Source organism: Malus sylvestris, chromosome 3 (genome assembly GCF_916048215.2).
Source record: "Malus sylvestris chromosome 3, drMalSylv7.2, whole genome shotgun sequence".
NCBI lineage: Eukaryota > Viridiplantae > Streptophyta > Magnoliopsida > Rosales > Rosaceae > Malus > Malus sylvestris.
In genome coordinates, this window is record NC_062262.1 from 15,399,182 (window position 1) to 15,421,436 (window position 22,255).

The 22,255-nt window shown below is 37.1% G+C and overlaps 3 protein-coding genes and 1 pseudogene across 6 annotated transcripts; all 4 read left to right on the forward strand.

Annotated features, from left to right (window-relative positions):
• Positions 1-3,434, forward strand: part of LOC126617013 (uncharacterized) — a 38,627-nt pseudogene extending 35,193 nt beyond the window's left edge.
• Positions 3,435-7,578: 4,144 nt separating this feature from the next.
• LOC126617501 (uncharacterized) lies at positions 7,579-9,687 on the forward strand. Of its 2 annotated transcripts, XM_050285594.1 has the most exons (5): positions 7,579-7,743; positions 7,838-8,031; positions 8,504-8,715; positions 8,794-9,055; positions 9,185-9,687. In XM_050285594.1, the coding sequence occupies exons 1-5, from the start codon at positions 7,737-7,739 to the stop codon at positions 9,518-9,520; spliced, it is 1,011 nt and encodes a 336-aa protein (XP_050141551.1). In that variant the 5' UTR covers positions 7,579-7,736; the 3' UTR covers positions 9,521-9,687. The 2 variants fall into 2 exon arrangements, with proteins under 2 accessions (XP_050141551.1, XP_050141552.1); XM_050285595.1 differs by lacking the exon at positions 7,579-7,743 and having other exon boundaries at positions 7,891-8,031; positions 8,497-8,715.
• A 3,115-nt stretch (positions 9,688-12,802) lies between these two features.
• Positions 12,803-16,921, forward strand: LOC126616518 (protein ecdysoneless homolog). Its single transcript, XM_050284592.1, has 5 exons — positions 12,803-14,041; positions 14,243-14,575; positions 15,182-15,315; positions 16,036-16,175; positions 16,462-16,921. The coding sequence occupies exons 1-5, from the start codon at positions 12,846-12,848 to the stop codon at positions 16,639-16,641; spliced, it is 1,983 nt and encodes a 660-aa protein (XP_050140549.1). The 5' UTR covers positions 12,803-12,845; the 3' UTR covers positions 16,642-16,921.
• A 1,242-nt stretch (positions 16,922-18,163) lies between these two features.
• On the forward strand, positions 18,164-22,248 carry LOC126614581 (ABSCISIC ACID-INSENSITIVE 5-like protein 1). 3 transcript variants are annotated; one of them, XM_050282227.1, is made up of 6 exons: positions 18,165-18,271; positions 18,401-18,523; positions 18,763-19,785; positions 21,298-21,369; positions 21,459-21,488; positions 21,911-22,248. In XM_050282227.1, exons 3-6 carry the CDS (start codon positions 18,862-18,864, stop codon positions 22,001-22,003), a joined length of 1,119 nt encoding a protein of 372 aa, XP_050138184.1. In that variant the 5' UTR covers positions 18,165-18,271; positions 18,401-18,523; positions 18,763-18,861; the 3' UTR covers positions 22,004-22,248. The 3 variants fall into 3 exon arrangements, with proteins under 3 accessions (XP_050138185.1, XP_050138184.1, XP_050138183.1); XM_050282228.1 differs by lacking the exon at positions 18,401-18,523 and having other exon boundaries at positions 18,164-18,271; positions 18,878-19,785; XM_050282226.1 differs by lacking the exon at positions 18,401-18,523.
• The last annotated feature ends 7 nt before the right edge of the window (positions 22,249-22,255 follow it).

Below are 22,255 nucleotides of genomic sequence, written 5' to 3' on the forward strand. Positions count from 1 at the left end.
TTTGTCAAAGTAGATAACTTTCATTAATTAAAGGGATGTGATATCCACACACCCCATTTTACTTCTCACATACCTTTTTAATTTTCAACCGTCAAATCGAATGAATTGAAGAAGATCAACGGACATAAATTATTAAGGGTGCACATCCCTAATTAAAAAAGCTAATACAAGAGATAGAAAGGCCAAAGGCAAACCACATACAAGTATAGCCCAAACGAAAATACAACATAAAGCCCAACAAAAATCTTCTATATATAAAGCTAATGGAAAAGGTGAATTGTGATTTTGGTGTCACCAAGCTTCAACAAAAATAATTGGACAAAAACGCCCACAAGACAATGCATCAAATAAAGCAGGAGCATTTTCATCATTTTAACAATGTTGTTTTAATAATTAATTTTTTTTGTGCTTTTTTTTAATTAGTACCTCACAATAGGCTGGCAATAATATGATTCAATCAGCTATTCATTCAATATTATTTTCTCTATTTTTAAACACGTTCAAAACATCTTAAGAAGTGTGTAATGCCGGTTTTAAAAAAGGTCTTTCGCACACGGATAATAATGTGATTAAATTAGTTGTCAAATGATTTTTTTTAACAAACGATATTATCTACACTAAGAAGGAAGATAGTGGGATTAGCCTCACAATGGGCTAGCAATAATGTGATTCAATCAGTTGTTTATTGAATATTATCTTCTCTATTCTTAATGTAAATTTTATAGAGACTGATTTTATTATGTGGATTCAGCTGCTTTAATTGGTTTATAAGAGGTTTCTTCTAGCATGATCTAAGATTATTCATTTACTTCAAATATTTGACTTTCCTCTTGTCAATTTACGTATATAAATACATTTAAAACGTATAAATCACGTGTAGCATGCCGTGATTCAAAAAATGTTTTCTGTATGAGCGTGAGCACATGCATGAAGGCCAGAACAACATAAAGCCCAAAGTGAGCTAGCCTAACTACAAAAATTCAATATATACTAAAAGTGAAAAAACAACTGGGGTCTGGAACACTGTTCATAAGTACAGTGTAGTTCTGACTTTACCCTTGCTTAGTTTGTGTTATTACAAGGCTGCCGTTCAGTCTGCCGGGTTCTTAGCTCTCGTTCATTCTCATCGATAGCACAGCGAGAAAATTCAGTTTCCTCATCCATCTCTTCGTTCCTGCTCGACTTCAATTCGAACCAAAAACTCTCTAGCAAGTATGACTGGCTGCACACTCCATCAAACCCAAAGAGGGAAAACTGTGTGCATGTGCAAATATATCTGCAGTAAATGCAGATGCAGGTGTAAATGCATACAAACAAATGACAAAGAACTGTTGGAAATATATCCTTACACCATGAATTGTCAAGTTGTGGATAACTTCGGTTACTTTTTGGATGATTAACTGTGTTGAGCGTATGAATTCATCTTTATGAAATGAATTTATTCATGTCTTTATCAGATTGGTGTACTGTTTTTTTTTTTTTTTTTTTGTAGAATTCTTCGTTCAAATTTTCAAGGTTTAGGAAAAAAAAATTCTAAAGTTATGGGTTCTTTTAATTTGATTTCATTTTATTTGAATTATTCATTCAATTTTTGAGATGTTATATCAAATCTCCAGATTCACTCATAGTCATTAGGCCTTACAGATTTATGAAGTAGGAGATTAGCCAGATGAAATTTGTGATTAGTATGTAATACACGTCAAGATGAAATGTGTGATTAAATTTTGTTCGATTTTTTTTTTAGTATTTAACTCTTAGTAATTAATCACAAATTTTCAGATTGACTATACTCATAGTCATTAATCACAAATGTCTTTGATTTATTAGTATTTAACTCTTCTTCTAATTCTTTCCTTTGACCATTTTAATCTTCTTGTTTTTTTCAATTTTGATAATTACCCAGATGAAATATGTAATTAAATTTTGTTGGATTTTTTGTAATTTAATTTAGTCTTTAATTTTTGTAAAATATGCAAGAGAGTTTAAGGTTTTTTTTTTTAGTATTTAACTCTTAGTAATTAATCACAAATTTTCAGATTGACTATACTCATAGTCATTAATCACAAATGTCTTTGATTTATTAGTATTTAACTCTTCTCCTAATTCTTTCCTTTGACCCTTTTAATCTTCTTTTTTTTTCGATTTTGATAATTACCCAGATGAAATATGTGATTAAATTTTGTTGGGTTTTTTGTAATTTAATTTAGTCTTTAATTTTTGTAAAATATGCAAGAGAGTTCAAAGTCAAGATGCAGCTATGCCTCTCAATCTGATTGTTTATAGATTTTGTACGATTTTTAATAAGGCTATCTATCAAATCTTTTGTATGCAAATAGTATGTAATACACATCAAGTATTATCATTTGTATGCAAATAGTACTATATACAAACTTTATGTACGGTTTTCAATCCCGCATAATCGCGCAGGGGGGATTCCTTGCTAGTCTTAAATCTGAAAAACAAATGCTCCACCATAGCAAATGCGCTGCCATGGTAGATCCGCCACCACCACCAAGAGGAAGAACCCATGAAGAAACTAATGAACATAAAATGGGGGTAAACGAGCCACCCACGCAAAAAACGCTCCCATAATCCTACCAAATAGTGTGATATAAAACACATAAAAAAGTTTTTCACTAGTGTTTGCAAGATAAGACAAAGACAACAAAGGAGTTGATGAGTATCTCCACAGGGACCTAATAGTGCACTTTGGCAATTGGGAATTCGATCCCATGGACCTGAAAGATCCATTTCCTCATAATCAAGGTTCTAAAATATGCTAGGCACTAGTCGCGGGCAACGAGCTGGAGTCTAGCATCTAGACAGACTAGACGGATTTAACTAATTTATTATATATTGTATAAATAAGTGTATATTTATACTTAAAAAACACACATAATTATTTTGGTATACATAAATTACAAAAATAAAATGAGATATAGATTATAAAGTATTAGACCATATTGAAAACATGGGAAACGGCCGTATAATGAGTGTTTATCCAAGTATTCAACAAGTCTCTTACATTTTATTAAAAAATTAAAATGCAAAATAAAAGTTATCGATTTTATATGTCTAAGTGAGAGTCGAGATAGGCGGTTTAGGCAGATGTCTAGGCGGTCTAGGTGGGTCTAAGTGCACTTTCTTAATTTTCAAACTTCTAAAGATTAATCGAGGTAGTGGACAGCCCCCTAGCGCCGAACATTGCTCATAATAAAGGCTCTGTTCACCTATGGCAGGGTAATGAAGATAAACTGGTCCCGTATGAATGACAACGGTATGTTGTGAAGCTACCATGGATTAAGTACCATGATGTTGAAGATGGTGGTCATCTATTGATTCAGGAGAGTGCTACATGTGAAGCCATTTTCTGGGAACTTGTGCTCGGAGAAGAACCTTTGTATGTTACGTCTTTTGGTTATATTTTTTTTTAGGTTTCTTATGTGACTTGTGTATTTTCCATACAATTTTATATATACTGAATACTGCAAGAAAATTTCATAATATATCACATTGTAGCTTAATAATGCCAGTCACGAAATTTACTAATGAAATTTGAATAAAGTAGCACTATTTGAGCCATTATAATGTGGCACCCGTGTTTATTTTGTTGGAAGAAGTTTTGAGTTCATGAAAATAATTATTTATTTATTTTTTAAGAAATAAAGATATTCATTCAAATAACTTTGAGAATGCATAAAAGATGTTTACAAAACATACATCTGAACATAACTTAAAAGTAATAACTCTAAGGGTGCGTTTGTTTGCCTTCACTGGCTTTCACTAGACTGGATTGGACTAAGTATTAGGCCAATCCCATGTTTGTTAGGCGCTGCGACTAGTTTTAATGAGACTAGAAGGGACTCGCCCAAACTAAAGGCTTCTCTAGCCGGTCTTAGCGAGACCCCCCAATATTGAGCGGACTGCTAATCCGCTTCGCCCCTTCTTGCTTCGTCCCTCTTATCAACGACTGTAGACTTCCCCATCTCCCAGAAAACCCAGAAGAGTAAGTCTGCAATTACCCTTAGCCACCCACCTCCCAGACCAGCAGCCACCTCCAAAGTTAACAACTATCTCTCTCTTCTTTCTCTCTGAATCGATGGAATCCGACGCATAACCCAAAAATAAAACCCACCAACATCCAAGCACAAACACCAGAAGAGGAAGATGAAGAAAGTAACCTTCCTAATCAGTCCAGCCGTCCAAGCCATCGTCCAATTTGTCCCGGAACACCCAGAAAAAACCAACCTAAGTGGCCCATTTCTCATCTGGGTTTAACCCCACCAAGAACCCAAACCCCAATTCGACCAAAACCGAAATCTTTGAATTGATTTGTCGTGCCTTCTAGAATTTGTTAGAGAGAGATAGATATTCTAGACAAAAATGGTGAAACTGGGAGAGGGGAGGGAGAGAGTGGCGGAGGAAAATAGGTTTTGTGAGAGATGATTCTAGAAATAAAAAAATATTGGCCATTAGAGAGAGGTAGATGATTTCATAAAATAATAAAATAAATAAAATTATAATATAATATTAGATATACAATAAATAATATAATATTATAGTTTATTAATTATCCTTCTTTTTAGTCTGACACTGCACTAAACGTTTCACTAAGTTAATCCAGCTTAGTCTAGTCTAAGCCAATCCAGTTTAGTCCCTGAAGCTAATCAAGTCTGAGATAGTCCGATGCAACAAACGCACCCTAAATGGCTAAACTAAAAAAGACAAGATCCGCGCAAACAATTAAAAACCCGTAAAAAAAAAAAAAAAAAGTTGTGTGTATTTGCAATGCTCTTTGTAATTAGGTCTTGTCTTGTGCTTGGAAATTAGAATCATGTTAAAAGTGAGGCACCGAAGTCCCACAAGCAAGAAACTATAAACGTAAGAATATTATAGTGCACGGGTAAACCCTAGATTTAGGATTACTATTAGAGGTAAAGAAAGTAGGAACATTTTTTACCACTTGATATTGTCAACTGAGGGAACGAACACGAAACTTTGTGTGCAAAAGTAAATGCTCTTACGACACTAGTCCATTGCAAAAGTAGTTTTTGCTCTTGATGTTTTCTCTGAAAAAAGTAAATTCGCATGCTAACATCCTGCTAAAAAAATAAAATAAAATGGTTTCATTTATTCGTACGAAATTATGAATTTAAGGGTGGTTCAATGATTTGTGTTTGGAAGACTGCTCCAAGTGCAGATAGGGGATGTGGACACATCCTCTGTTTTCTTTTGTGTTTTAGCGGAGTTTAGAATAAGTGAACTTGTTTTGTAATTAATTTTAAAGGTCCGTACCTGGGTGGCTTGGTGATTAGAGTCTTCTTCTTCAACTCACGACGTCTCAAATTCAAACTCTCTCTCTCTCTGTTGGATTCTGGGAACTCAATCATAATTTCAGTTGGTATTAGCAGCAAGAAGAATTGCATAGAGAGAAAAATGGTGATGCAAAACTTGGATCCAAATCTCAGAGAGCACAAGTCATGCTTTCTGTGTTTGTATATTCACATTCATCACATCAGTACAAAATGCCGTTAGACTATAGGGAATATAGGAGAGCTTATGAGTAGGGCCAGTCCTAAGATTGGGGAACTGTGCGAGACTCCGAGAGAGGCCCTTAAAAAGTATAGAATTGGTGTAGTGCTTAGGTACCTATTTGCGTTCTATGTTTTTGGGTTCAAGACTCTTTGTTTTTACATACCTAAAAAAAAGCCCTTAGAAGGTCTAACATTTGGTTTCTATGTTTTCTTCTACATTTTAATTATGATCATATATAATTGAGATGATCTATAAAAAAGAATCTTAGTGTGATGGCTACATAACTATTTACATCTTCTATGTTTTTGGGTGTGAAACACCATGCTTTAAATAACAAAAAATAAAAATAAAACACAACTCATGCTTTTAAAGACCCAAAAAATTAAAATGAAACAGAAAAGAAATTAAGATAAAACACAAAATAAACGCCATGCTTTAAATAACAAATAAATAAATAAATAAAACACCACTGGGTAGAGTTGACCCCAGTTCATGGTCACACTACAAGAAGAATTTGGTTTATCATTGCAAATTTAAATATATATATATATATATATATATATATATATATATATATAATCGTAATCAAGGGTCCTTCTGAATTAAGGAGCCTTGTGCGGTGGCATCACTTGCACACCCTCAAAGCCGGCTTTGCCTATGAGCTCATCTAACCATGAATAAACAAAGTCATATGAGACCTTGCCACTTGCTCACATATGAGCTTAAGACTAAAAATCTAATCCTAATCATTTATCTCTAGCCAGCTATTGTCACATAAATAACTAAACAAATTAAAATTAATTATTCACTTTAGACCTTAACAACAAACACTCTCCACCCTCTTGCCTTAGTGTAAATTATTACTGCATATCGCTTGTAATAAATAAAACGTTAACTCATTACATGGCTTGTGAAATAATAATCCGAATTAATTCTTAATTGGAAGTTTTTCTTGTATTTTGTGGTACAGGCTGCCAGCTAACATGTGCCACATGGCTATACATCAGCTGGTTAGAATCAAATTACCAAACTCACTAACAGGCGATGTGAGCTGGCATACGGCAGCAGAAGCTGCCGTTTCAATCTCACAAATGATTGATAAATCAAAAAATATTCTCAGCCCAATTCTTTGGGCTCTGCAAATTGGGCATTTGTATATCCTTAATATATGTTTTTATAATAATAATCATGTAGTGCATTTCAAATTTGTGTATCTAATCTTTTGTTGTTCCCTTTTAATTAATATAAGGTACCTACAAGTTTCTCAATCTTTATTGATAGGATTTTCATCATTTACAGTTTTTGAGAAGGAGATAAGGATAAGGCATCGAACATGTTCTCGGTGTCTCCATTTGTTATTAATAATCTTGACCCGCTTTTCCTATTCACTAGCACATTGCGCGCTACAGCAAGCAACCCCTTTACTAGTAAGGGGCTAGCGCACAACGGCTGAAAAGCCAGCAACTTGTTAGGTGTAGGTTTTGGCTTGCCACTGTCCAAATATAGTGTGGGAATTAAAGGATGTCAGCTTTACAAATGTTGTCTAAATTAAATGTAAAAGAAATATAATTAACACAATGACTATCAAAAGCAAACCTTTTTACAAGCAAAGTGACAATCAAGCTCAAGGTGGCGAGTGTGAGTAAGATGAACTGGAATAGTAGCAAGACGAGAAACAGTGAGATTGTCGCAATGAAGCATATAACATGTAAGGGTAGCCGAATACCCAATTCATAGAGGAGGAAAAAAAAGCTAAATAGTCTAAGCATAAATATTAAATAGTCTAAGGGGTGATTGGTGTCGGCCAATGCGTCATCAAAGTCGTGGCTGTGGTCGCCCGAGTTAGAGCGGTTTTCGTCCGTGGTGATAACGGAGTGCGGTGGGAGAGGAGAAAAAGAAAAGAAAAGAAGGGAACGAGTGAGGGGTAAAAATGGAAACTTAGTGAAAAAAATATAACATGGAAACGGGTGTAGATAGAAAATTGGTAGGGTACATATACAAATAAAATAATAGTAGGGGAACATTCAAAAGTATATCCAGGTATACTGCCACTTTTCTGGATACAAAAGTAAAAGCCCATCAAGCTTTTGCAATTCAAAAAAAAAAAAAAAAAAAACAAAACAAAGAAAAACGAAAAAAAACAGAATTACACTAATCACCAATTAATCTTTTGAAATCCCAGAAACCCAACAGAGAAAATCATGCCCGGTGAGTTTTCATCTTTTTTTTTTGTTTTTTTCAATCGAATATTTGGGTCCAAGAAATTAAATTAATCTGCCATTTTTTGGTTTTGGGTTTTCAGGGAAGATTTCAAAACCAAGTGATGTGGCTGAAGAAGCAGAAGAAGTTGCTGCAGCTTCACCAAGAATCAAGCTTGCAGATGGACGGCATCTGGCTTACAGAGAAAGTGGGGTCCCCAAGAGCAAGGCAAACTACAAGATCATCATGGTTCATGGCTTTGGAAGCTCAAAGGAAATGAGTTTCCTCGCTCCCCAAGTAACTACTCTTCCTTTTGATCTCAAGGTTTTAGCAAATTCTGTGTTTAAATTCAAGTAGGAGATATATTACAATTGAAATCAATGAAATGAGGGATGTATGCGACGGGATTACAATTCAGTTGGTTAAGAGCATTCGTCCCTCGCTAGGTTTTTGAGTTGGATTTCCCTCTCCCCAATATCGCTTGTATCAAAAGACTATGAATCTTGATCAAGTAAGAAAGAAAATTGAATTTTTGAGTTTGGTAAAAATCTGTTCAGAGTATTTGTATCTGCAAAAGTCAACGAATTGAAATATTTATGCTTGTGAATATCATTGGGTTTTCTTTGTTTATGAGTTCAAATATACACTTGGTTTACAACAAAAATTCCTAATTTTGATCATATGGTTCGGTTAAAGAAGCAGTTCTAAAGTATCAGTTTAAAGAAAAATGTCGAAATGGGTTGGGTTTTCACAATGCTTCAGTTTCCAGGAATTAATTGATGAGTTGGGGATATATTTCCTGCTCTACGATCGGGCTGGTTATGGAGAAAGTGATCCGAATCCAAAGCGTTCGGTCAAGAGTGAAGCCCTTGACATCGAACAGCTAGCCGATCAGTTAGAGTTAGGGTCAAAGTTTTATGTCATTGGAGTCTCAATGGGATCGTATTCCACCTGGAGTTGCATCAAACATATACCACACAGGTAAATACACTGAATTTTGGATTCTAGATTCATGACTTTCTGCTATTCGAATTTCTTATATCACATTCGCTTGTGTAGGCTCGCAGGTGTGGCCTTAGTAGTTCCAGTTGTGAATTACCGGTGGCCTTCTCTTCCCGAGAAACTAATAAAGGATGATTACCGCAGGAAACTCATACATTGGGGGCTCTTGTTTGCAGAATTTGCCCCGGGATTACTGCGGTGGTGGGTTACTCAGAAATGGCTCCCCTCAACGTCTGTCATGGAAAGAAACCCGGTATTCTTCAACAGCAAAGACATGGATGTCCTGAAAGTAATACCAGGGTTCCCAATGCTCACTCAGGTAAAACCAAGTCATAACGTGCACTCCATGGTGTGTGGTAGTAAAGGCTGCTTCCTATGAACCGATTTACATATTAATCGTTTCTGTATCATGATTACTGTGACAATGTTTATGTATGCACACCCACAGGAGAAGCTACGACAACGAGTGGTTTTCGATACTCTGCATCATGACTTCAAATTGGCTTTCACACCGTGGGATTTTGATCCCATGGATCTCAGTAACCCATTCCCGCAAAACCAGCGCTCTGTTCACATCTGGCAAGGTTACGAAGATAAAGTTGTGCCGTTTGAACTTCAAAGATATGTTTCAAGTAAGCTACCCTGGATTCAGTATCACGAAGTTCCTGATGGCGGACATTTGCTTGTGCATTATACCGGTTTATGTGAGGCGATTCTGAGGGCCCTTTTGCTCGGAGAAGAACATCCCCATTACAAACCTAATATACCCAAAATTGTTCCATAAGTGTGCCAAAGATTAGTATTGATTGTGTAAATGGTTAATTCATTGAAAGCATGTACATTACATTTGTTGATTTGTTGTTATTTGGAAGGAGACAATTTCTTTCTTTCATATATGAAAACGACACTTTCCTGTTCATAAACATATAGAAAAGGAATGATTAGATGGAATTTCCTGTCCTATCCTGTCAAAATACTCATTAACTTCTTGTTCTGAGTCTTCTGACTTTAATTTTGTTTTCGTGTCAAAATGAACTTAATTTTTTTTTTTTTCTGATACAACGATGTATGTACATGAAAGGGTAAAGGTCGTACCCAGTGCACAAGGCTCCCGTTTTACGCAAGGTCTGGGAGAGGTGACTACCTTGATCGAAACTGTAGAACTCGTCGTTCTCTTCACGGTACGGAAATTGTGTTACCAGGTGACTACCTTGGCAGCTATGAAAATTATCCATCCATCTCATATATCAGCGGAGTTTGCCATTCTCTCAAGTAACATCTTTTTTACCTAAAGATAACCTTAGTAATGAAGCCGGTAAATTGTGGTTTAACCTAGCTCCGTTACACACAGTTACTCTAAAGCTCAGGCATTTGGCTAAGGTCAGTTACTACATGCGTGTAGATGATTTCTGGCCGGTGACAAAGTGTGGACTCCACATGGACGAATAGTCAGAAATCGCTCTTGCACGTGTAGGGGACTGGCAATAGCACTGTAATCTCAGATGCACCAATATAGGCTTTTAATTAGTAGACTTTTATCAGAAAGGATTCGGAGTGTGTTTAAAGCATGCCTTGTATTATGTACACAGGTGCATTAGGTTACAATCATACATAGACAGATTGATATGTGCATCTCTTTTGGCAGTAACCACAAGTTCATACATCGAGAGATTGATATCTCCGTCAATTTGGGTGCAACCAACATTCCACCAACAAAACATACCGAATTTGAACAACTGGACAATTTCAGCTGGCAGAGGGATACGAGTTTAATAGATTCTTCTGAACAAGCAAAGGATTCTATATTAACATCGTATAAGTCCAGCCGTTTAGGGCTTGGGAAGAAAAGTAACGGTAGTTTCCCTGATATTTGGGACAAGCATGAATATCAAGCTCATGAAGAGGTAAAGCTCCTCCACCTTCTTCTTTACCTCCAATGTTTCCACTTCTGCTTATTTCTGAATCATTGATTAGATCATATAAAAAGTCAAATAGCTTGAAATCAACACTATTTGATTTCATATATGAAAAATGACGAGCCTTGCTCACATTGTGAAATGAGTTATTATCCAGGTTAAAGAATCTTGCTGTTGTACCTTACTTGAGCTAGCTCCAGCTCCTTCTTCGGCATCCATTTTGCGTTGTAACGCTTCTGTCTTGATGTGGTCCAACAAGTCCTCGGCATCAAAGACAGCCTCTTTAAGCTCATTCAATACTGCTTCATGTCTGAGTTACCTAGTTGCTTCTGCTCAGCATCACCAAAAACTGCTTAACTGACACCGGCTTGATCCCCAACTTATTTAGTAGTCAATATGTCAGTTTATTTCCCCGGGTAAAGTTCTTTGCTTCGTGAGCTCCCCTAAGCATTGTCCCCTAAGTAAGTTTGAGTTCAATTAAATTAAAAGGTTGGCAGCGTGGTTCAATAGTATTTGTCTCCACTTGTAGATGAAATGTCTTTGGTTCAACTCATGCAAGGCAGAGCTATTTAGTACTATAATCTAATAGCATTCCTTTCATTTCTAAGTAACGAGTTTTAAATTCCAATCTTATGAATGACGAGTTGCAAACAAATTTATTCATGAATGATAAAGAAAAGATCTAAAGGGCAAAGACAATTTCTTTCTTTTATATGGAAAATGACACTTTCCTGACTATAAACACCTAACTTTTTTGTGATGTTGACAAATCGAATCTAAGACCTCTTACTTACAAATGAAAATGAACACTACTAGACCGTAGTTTTAAGTGGCATAATAGGTTTGTAAATTGTAAGTTAGATTAGTAATTAGAATTGGGTTTGTTGGAATGAGGATAATGCTTGGGCTGCTGGTTGCTGTGATTTGGGCTTGCCCAAATTGTACCCCATATTAAAAACGTTTGTATAAAGAGATACAACTGTTCGCTTTGAAATGATATGAAATAACCTATATGATTGAAGACATTCTTCTTTCTTTTTCTCCTGTACAAAACTTTTAGAGATAAACACACAAAACAATTGGCTAGAATTCATGCGATTGTAGAATTAGATAGTTTGTATATTGGTTGGCCATTTGCAAGAATCTAGAATCTGGTGTGTATTATAAATTAAATAGTTGTATTCTAGTCAGGCAAACTTCATTGAACCATAAGCACAAGAATGAGACGAAAATATTGTTTTTTAATATAACAATATATTTATATTAAAATAGACGATAAAATAAATGATGACACTATCCACGTACCTATCTTTACTTCAACACAACTCTCAATTTCTGGTTGTCAGATAGAAAGAATTGAATAAAATCATAGACAAAATTTAACAAGGTGTAAGAAAAAAAAATGAAAAAAAAAAAGATGAATAGTAATTAAAGGTGGACAACGGATTGCAAGTTGGTTCATATCTATAGAAGAAGAATATTGTGGTTGACAACCTTTGTCAATTGGAGTTAAAATTTGAATCTTAGATACTATTATTTTGAAAATCCACTTGGACCGATTGGAATTCATTTATTTAAAGATATAATTAGATCTTTAGGACTCCAACTGTTTGTAATAATTTATTGCATTAGTTTCGCATGTTCCACCACCCTCTTGAAATAGGTTTAGAGTCAATTGTTTAAGACTAGAACGTTCATCGTTAAAAATAATAATAATAATAATAATAAAAGGCTAGAACGTTCTTAAAAAGCGCTAGGAGTAAATTGTAGCAATGATCTATTAATTTTAACTTAATTGTAGCAATGGTCCATCAACTAAAAATATATTATTATTGGTCCCTCACCTTTAATCCAACTGGAGAAATGATCCCTTTACTTTTGACCAAATTGGAGCAATGGTCCTCAACTTTAACTCAATTATAGCAATGATCATTCTAACGTAACTCGTTTTGACAAAATTCTTACGAAATTGACGAAAATAATTATAGCTATACATTTTGATGAGTTGAGAATCCCAATTGTAATAATGATTTTTCTAACATAACTTATTTTAATAAAATTCTAACAAAATTGACAAAAATGATTATAACTATACATACATTTTAATGAGTTGAACGACGGATAATAGATTTTTAGTTAAGTACTATTTCTCTGATTAAAGAAAATTTGCTCAAGCAGCAGAACTACAGAAATATGCAGCACCGAGTGACACACTGCAAAACAATGGCGGCAGCAGCACCACCACCAGCAGACCCCAACCCATCAGCTTCCTCCATTTTCTCCCAAAAAGCCTCCAGACTCCCGGACGACACAGTCTTCTACTCCATCTTTCCCGACTCCTCCCTGACTTCCTCCACCACCACCGCTTCCCTCCAATCCCTCCACCTCCAAATCCTCCAAACCCTCACTCCCCTCACTGCCGACTACATATGGCAGCACGAACCCTTCTCCCTCTCCCTATCCACGCTCCCAAAACCGTCTTGTCTCTGCTCCGCCGACCGCCACCTCCCCCACCTCCACGGCAAGCTCCGCATCGCCGACAACTTCGAAGACGAGTGGTTCATTGTCTTTCTTCTCTTCCATATCTCCTCCACCTTCCGCGACCTCTCCATCAGAGTCTGGGATTCCGACGGCGAGTTCCTCCTCATCGAAGCCGCCTACCACCTCCCTCGGTGGCTCAACCCCCAAAACAGCCTCAATCGCGTGTTTATTCGCCAAGGCCAACTCCACATCGTCCCCAAAGCTCGAATCCCGAACCCAACCCTCACCGACTCCTTGAATTTCATTGTGAATTTCGGGCAGGAGGCAATTGCAGCTGAACGGGTTCAGCTTGCAGTGAAGAATCGGATATTGGAGTATCCGGAAAAGGCAAGGAGGAATATGCATGTGGTTAGGGTTAGGGTTCCGGCGGCGGTGGCGCAGGTATTGAGTCAGGAACCGTGCCTGATTGCCTTGGCCGTTGAGGGTTTCTACGACCGTGATATCGATACTATGAAGTACGCGGCGAAGATGGAGAGGTTCTTAAGCAGAGGGAGGGAGGAGGAGTTGGTGTGCGTATCGGTGAAGATGTCGAGGGCAATGTACGCTCAGCTGGTGCAACAGGCGTTTCAGGCGCCCAAGAGTTATCCAATGCCAAATAGGAGCGAGGATGGGGCAGCGTTTATGGAGGCCGAATTGGGGATGAAGATTGCGTGTGGGATGGAGATGATGTATCAGCAGAGGAGAAAGGAAGGGTTGGAAGGGAAAGGCAGTAGTTGGGAGGCATTTAAGGAGACTTTGGAGAGGAGTGGGTACTTTGAAGGGTTGCTTCCCGGATCGAAAGAGTACCAGAGGTTGATGCAGAATGCAGAGGAGTATTATCGCAGTAGTGCTTTGTTTTCGAGGGCAAGGTACGTATGGTTTTATCATTGTGGTGGTAGTATAGTTGTTTTATGAAATGTTAGTAATGTATAAGCATTATGCTTCTGTCGATATTAGATGCAAAGACTTAAATTGGGTTGAATGTCATTTGCGTTTAGATGCCGTTCTTAATTGGATCTTTGTTGTTCTTCAAGTGTTGGCAATTAACTAAGGCGTTACCATTCTTGCAGTGAGATGATGAGTGCTCCAGTGAGACGCATAGATGAGATTCTGGCTTTACCTTATTCAGCAGATGATTTTAGGGGTCGACAGGTTCCGCCTTCTGACGATGATTCTTGGCTTTACAATGGAGAGGATGAGTTGAACTCAGAACTTTTGGAGAGACAAAAGGAGATGGAACATTATGACTCAAAAAAGAAAAAGAAGTCAAAAGAGCAGGACGATGCTGGTCCATCATCCAGTTCTAACGTTGATGGTTTCAATCCGGGTGATATAGCAAAAACCATGCAGGCATTTGTCCAGAAGATGTCAAGCTACGAGGGAGCTGAGGTTCCCAAGAGCAGGTTAGTGTACTTGTGTTTCCATGTCAATTGTTCATGGGTTTGGTTCCATTTTTTTCAGCAAACACAGAAATAAGATCACTATAACATTAATGAGCATATATTTCTAGTGGTGGCGGCTAATTTTTAAATGCTCCCATTTGCCATCATGTAGTGCAGTGACCCTTAGAATGTATCTCCTATCTAAGAAATAAACTTGCATCTCCTAGGTTTGCAGTTGCAAAAATTCTGCTTGCTGGATTCGATGTATGTACAGTAATTGTAGGATTAGATTGTGTGACTAAAGTTACCTGCAAAGTTACTTAAAACTTAGTGCGGATTTTGAGCCCATGTAGCTCTTGCTTTGCTCAGTCTTACTGCTGTTGTAATCTAGAGTGAGTACTTGTAGTGACTTTCCTTGATGAACCAAGCTCAATATCAAGCTACAAGCTTGATTATGTGAAGTGATTGTTCCCAAGCTCTGGTTGTTCATGAATTTGATAAAGTTTCCCGGTCACTTATGAGTAGACTCTTGTATTAAGTTAGTTTTTAGATGTTGGTGAGTTTATTAATTGATTGAAAGATGAGCACGCAGTTGATTGTTTTATATTTTATAATCTTCTTTTGAAGGAACCTAAAAGAAGTGGACTTTGACGTGGATCGTTTCTATAAAGATCTAGAATCAATAATGAAGTTTGAAGGCAACGAGGATGCTGCTAGTGATGATGATAATGAGGAAGGGTCCTCATCCGACTTGGACTTCGGTAAGTTGTATATCTTTCTATCATTCCCTTAATAGACTTAATTTTTCAAATATTGTAATGGTCTCAAAATTGAAAACTTTGAGTAAATTGTGTGCGCTCACCAACAACAACAACAACAACAAAGCGCGCTCACCAAGAGGAAAAAAACAAGGAACAAAAAGAAAACCATTCCTAAGCACACAGGTTTAATTGAAACCCTTTTGTGTTAAATTTAAACAACTATCTAATAAATGCTCAACATTTAAAATGTTCTTGAAAGGACATGCAATATTTTCTAGAATGCACGACAAACTGTTATAGGGCTTTCAGAAATATCGATTTCAGCTTGTAGATGGAATTCTTTTGCCCTCCCTCTAAAGGAAAGAGGCACAGCTTGCTGTCTAATTCCTTTCATGCCTCTATTTGTCTGCTCTCTATCATCTAATAAACTAAAGAAGGATGTTTGGCATAACCCTTGAAACCCCGAACAAAGAAAACTGAGTTATGTTGTTCATGCTCATGGAAATTGTGAAGCAACAACCAAGATTCTCCTTTCATCACTTGTGTAAAAACTGAAATTTCATGCAAAAAAAAGGGAGATTATAGTGATACATCGCAAGTTTTATACGAATCTAAAGGACGACCCAACTTTGTTATGTGATGCTTTTTTTGATGGAGTGATGTTTTGATTTGAGTTGCATGATCATAATGTTGTTAAGCTGCTTGGTTTGCTACTCACAGATGAGTCTGAAGATGAAAGTGAGGATGGAGAAGATACTTTCATGCATTCTTATTCTGATGCTTTAAATGAAGAGTTGAAATCTACAACCCTCAAGAAAAGTTTTGTTCGTGCTGATGAACAAGCTCCAAAGAAAGATGAGGTATGGTTGAATTTTTTTAATTCTTATATGTTTGACCTCATATGGTTGCGTATGAGTAAATAAATTTAGCTTTCCAAAGTTTTTTGTTTGTCACACATGGTGGTCTCACTGAAAATTTTCAGCGAGACTCTTTGTGGCTATACATGTGGTCTGACTGAAGGGTTACGGCCTGCATAATTCCTCGGACTAGCACTAAATCATGCAGTTTTCTTCCAAAATGAACTTGGTTTTAATAGATAACCTTTTTGTTCGTGGGATGATAAATGAATTGAATTTGTGTATGCAGGGAACGTCACATGCCACAGAAGATATGGAGGAGGATTTCACTCCTGTGGATGTGGATGTGAATCTCGTAAAGAGTCTTCTCGATTCATTTTCTAGTCAACAAGGCCTTCCTGGTCCTGCTTCCAATTTGCTTGGGCTAATGGGTTTACAACTCCCACAAGATGATAACAAAGATAAATGAAGGTCCCATTTCGACGTAAAACACAATTTGTAACGTGAAAGCTCATGAAGCGCGGGGACCTCCGATCGAGTTCATGGGGAGATTGCCATCCTGTCGGAATGAAGTTCGTAACCTTCTGTTGGAACTTTGTAACTACTGCCCCTTTCTGCTCTAACTCTCTTGTTGTTTTATGTAGCACGTATTTTTGTCTCTTTTTTTGGTTTCTTTGACAATGAATGGAGTTATCAGCTGTGTACCTTTCGTGAAAGAAAATGAAAAAAGTACATGTTTTTACCTGCTATTGTTTTTCTATGTCCTATATATACAATACATATGTAATAGAAAAAGAGAAGTCATTTTCACACGCGTTTTTTTAATCTGTTACATAATCTTGTTAATTTCGGTGGTTGATTTCGTTTAAGTTATTCAATCTTATGATTATAAATAAAGCGGGGTCTGTGAAAAGGGGGTGAAAATCACTTTCTGGGAAAGAAAGAAAAAAGACGTTTGGTTGTCTAAAATAGAATTTACATGGAACGGGTTTATTGTCATTGTTAAGATGTTACAGTGGCGATAAATCTGTTTTATGTATGTCATTCTCCTAAAATGAGCTCATAAGCCAGTCAAAAAATGATGTGTGCGCCAAAGAATTTCAATGGAAAAGAGTTTCGAGGCCAAAAACAAAGAGTTTCAAGGATAATCCTCGGGGCGCAGGTCGAGTTTTTGATGAACTGTCGTTTGGGTTTGTTTTACGCAATGCTTAATGTGTACGGCTGAAGGGTTCTCACAATGCACTAGCATGTAGAAAATTAGTATGTGAAAGATGAGATGAGTTCATACGGTAGGGATGAAGAAGCTTGTCTCCTACCTACCACCACTATCACTATCATCATTGCCGTAACCGTCTTCACCATCACTATAAACACAATAGCCACCGCTATCACCACAACTATAACCACGACTGCCACCATGATCGTTGCCGGCATCCTATCACCATTGTTATCTTTGCAGCCTACCATCACTCCCACCATCACAACTATTGCCATGGTCACCATCGTCGTCATCACCCCTACTATCATGTCCATTTTTATTATTATGTACAATTATGCCATGTCTACATTAAAATTTACCAAACGTTTTTATGCTGCTTTTCATTTTCACAACATTTTAAAAAATACAGTTTACCTAATGCTCAGTTAATTATTCTTAAAATACAGCAGAAATAGTATAAAAAAATACAGCAATATCAAACCGACCATAAATATGGCCTCGACACACAAAGTGTAGCGCGTGCTAGTCACCCAAATCAATCGTAAAGGCCACATGTAAAATTAGCATTTTCGAACTAAAATGTTGGCTGTTTATGGGATTAAAATGTTGATCACACCCAGGTGACTGACATGATCAAACGCTGAGCAGAGCATCTAACTCTGCCACTTTCCCCCAGAAGAAAACGGGCATGTGGCACCGAACGTGTCCAGCAACTGCACAACAATGCGGGGTCCACACAAGAAAAAGGACCCCAGTTAAATATAAAAGCGGCAGTGGCAATGACAATGGCAGTTACACTTGCAGACTCTCCTCCCTCCTCCCATTCAAGTCCCCTCCTGGGGATGCTCTCTGCGGCTCCATTGTAGCAGATCACCCTCAGGTACTTTTTTTCTTCTTCCTTTTTACTTATTTACTTGAAAATTCTGGTATTTGATTTCTTGGAAAAAGTAATCAGCGATTTAATATAATTTTGTGATATGAAAGTGTTCTTAATCGGTCTCGGCCGTAGGGTGAATGCTCTTAAAACAGCTCTACACGCGCGCGCGCACAATTTAACCTTGGCCGTTGTTTCTGTTTAATTTGTTTAATCAAATGGCAAGGCATGAAGTGGGGTGTGCAGAGGAGAAATAAGGTGTGCGGTTATCATTTCCCTGATGAAAATGCTAGCCAGAAAGAAAAAACAAAAAGAAAATGGCATAGATTTCTTGATCCCTAACATGAATTCGTGCCTGTTTTTTTAGTCATCTTTTGATTTATTTTTGTTGGGGTATTAATATTATTTTGATTTGATGAAGTTGGAAATTTATTTCACTGAAACTCCACTGCATGCAGAGACTCAAAACTGATTTCTCTGGTTTTTTTTGGGTGCAGGTGCTAATTCAGCCTTTATCGTTGTATATAAGCTTAAGATTTAAGCATCTTACCTTAAAAATAACATAACTTACATGATTTGCTCCATTTTATGATAAAATGGTGGTTTCTGAAGAGTCTGGAAGCGTTGGCTATGATCACAATGGTAATGACAACATGGAACTTGATCTGCCGCTAGAACAACAAGAAGGATTGTCGAAAGACAGCTCTCATCCTTCAACGAATAGTACTAAACACAACTCCATATTCTCACTCACTCTTGATGAAATTCAATGCAAGAGTGGGAGGAATTTCGGGTCCATGAACATGGACGAGTTCCTTGCCAACATTTGGAGCGTCGAAGAAGACCAAGAACCAAGCAAAGGTGATCAAGATTCTGCCAATGAGAAGGACACAACTTTCCAGCCCAAGACTTTGTCTCGACAGGGCTCGTTCTGTATTCCCACCCCGCTTTGCAAGAAAACTGTAGATGAGGTGTGGTCTGAAATTGACAAAAGTCGACCACGATTCCATGACCCCAGCAGCAGCATTGGCAGTTCTGGTCCTTCTGGACCTCCGCAGCGCCAGCAAACCATCGGAGAAATTACCCTAGAAGATTTCCTTGTAAAAGCTGGGGTTGTTCAAGAGTCGCCGTCCAAGTCCAAGCCTTCTGAGAAGAGAGTGGCAAGCACCCCAATTCAACTGCATTGTGGTAACAGATTTGATGCAGATTTTGGAATTGGGGGGCAAGTGTTTGCCTCAGCATTTTTAAACCCCCAAAACGCTATGGAAAACGAATTATTTTCCGGAAATGGATATCCAATTGGTACTACATACCCAATGTTTGGTACACAGAGCATGGGAGAATCATTTTGTCTTAGTGACATTGAGAAATGTCATAGTTTGCCAGAATCGAGTAGCGGGGGTGGGGCAAAGAACAAGAAGAGGATCATAGACGGTCCACCAGAGGTAGTAGTGGAGCGGAGGCAACGCAGGATGATCAAGAATCGAGAGTCTGCAGCTAGGTCTCGTGCCAGGAAACAGGTACTATAGTCAATTATAGTCTTATAAAATGCATATGAAGATCGTCGATGAAACTTATGGTTGTGGCTTTACCAATATTGAATCCTTTTACAAAATAATTTGCAAGTAATATATCATGACGAAAAATTGGAAACTTAAGATTTGCCAGAGTTACCAAGCAAAATAAAGTGTCAAAGTACAAATAAAACTACGATAAAAACAAATATTAGCAAGTTAATGACATAACTAGAGCACCAAAACAGAAGGATATACTTTCCCAAGTGTGAAACACGTTGACAGTATATATGCCATGACAGTATTAGAGCTATCAATCCAAGATTAATAAGGAGGATCAAACTTTGGGACATCACTTGACAAAATGAAAAAGAGTATTCGACTAGAACAACTAGAACAATAGTTAGTCGGTACTCTTACGTTGTTGTAGATGATCACTTTACAAGAGTCTAGTGGTATCCTCTCCATTTGTAAATGAGAGGTTCCAAGTTCAACTCACATTGTTGCAAGTTCAATGCAGATTATGGTTGGCCCATTGTGTGGCTAACTCCATGTTGCTCCCCTTCACAAAAAGAGATGTTATTAGCACTCTGAAAAATCTCACACTTCTTACTATACATGGGGTTAGCCACATTGGCTAGAGCAGATATGCTCCCCTATACACCTTGAGTTCGCATCCCCTCCATAAATTGTAAATTGTTTTGGTAGATTATAGCTTGTGTATAAAAAAAAAAAACAAAATACATTACAATTAATCACACTATGGGGCGTTAAAATTTGTTTTGTAAAAGATCCTTGCATTATCCTTGCTATTTAGGCCAGTGGCATTACTTTTTCCAAAGTGGACGTCTCGAGTCTCTTTCCTCCTTGATCATGAACCTAACATTGTGAAGGCTGTGACTACAAGATCATATTTGCAAAAATTCACTCAAATAAAAAAAAAAAAAGAAGTGTAGTTTTCAAATTGTGACATCTTCAACATGACCCAACATTGTCGATAAACGATGAAATGTTCACGACTGTAATCATATGGCTAAATGTTTCTGCTTCAAGTGAACTTTTTAAAGGATGATATTTGATTGTTGACCTAAAAAAATGAACTGTTCAGGTAGTTAATGATGGGTCCAAACGAGTAGTCAATGCCTTACTTAGTTACTAACTAGTTAAAGCTACTTTATATGCACAGTGAGGCCCGCTCCACATTATATATAATTAGTTTATGAGTTATCTATTTTTCAGTCTCCATCGAAGGATCATCCGTAGAAAGAGTTAGTCAAATTAAAAACCATATAGACCTCAAACTGCGATATAAATGAACGAACACAACATTTTGTTAGTGAAACACTTAAATGATTATGATAATAATTAGACGGTTAAATGGTTTCTATGGTGGGCCGGGACCTAATAATATTGCGTACCCGAGGATCCTGTAGTAGAAGAGAAATGTATATGATTACTTGAATGGAATCCAAGATTCCTCTCTCCTTAATTAATCTGCATTATTATTACTACTTACAGGCATACACTGTGGAATTGGAAGCTGAGTTGAATCAACTTAAAGAGGAGAACACAAAGCTGAAGCAAAGTGTGGTATTATACACAAGAAAATTCTTTCTCTTGCTTTGAATACAATTTTTTAAGTTCACTAATGAACCATTTTTCACCTTTATTTGGAATAGGACGAGTCTGAAAAAAGGCGCAAGCAAGAGGTAACTAGTAAAACTCTACGTTATGATTTTGGTCCCGGTAGTTTGGTGAAGTTGCACTTTGATACCTATAGTTTTAGTAATCAGAATGATGGTAACTTAGTTTACTAATTGTTTCAATTCAAAGACAATAAGTTAATATAAGACAATAAGTTAATATCGTTGCAAATTTGATCAAAATTAGCATGTCAAGGGCACATTGTGTTTTTCAACTCGAAAAAAACCCAACTTACCTGCATATGTACCACCGACATGCTAATTTCGTTGAAAGCATTGATGAATTTAAGCCATTGTCTTTGAGTTGCAACAAGCAGCACAGTACAAGTTTAACATTGTGAAAATCCGAAAGGTGGAACGTCATTGAAATTACAGGACCAGAATCAACATTTTACTCTAACAAACCTTGTGTCATTTACATATGGCAGGTATTGAGGAGGAAGGAGATTAAACAATCCACAAGAGCACAAAAGTTGGCAGAAAAGTTGAGGACAATGAGGAGGGCTGTAAGCTTGCCGTAGTGAATGAAATTCAAAGTGGCAAAAGGGCACACAAGGTGGCAAAAAGTTGATCAAGAAAATATGTAAATTGTATTTGTAATATGTAGCAACAAGGGAATTGGTGTCAATTTTCATACGTAGGATATGGTTGTAGAAATAAGTGGATGATGCTGCAATAATAAAATGAATAACGGACTAGCCCAAATCAGAATATATTTTTATCAAGAAATTCTATTTAAGTCGATAAATAATTTTATATTTCGTCACAGGTCG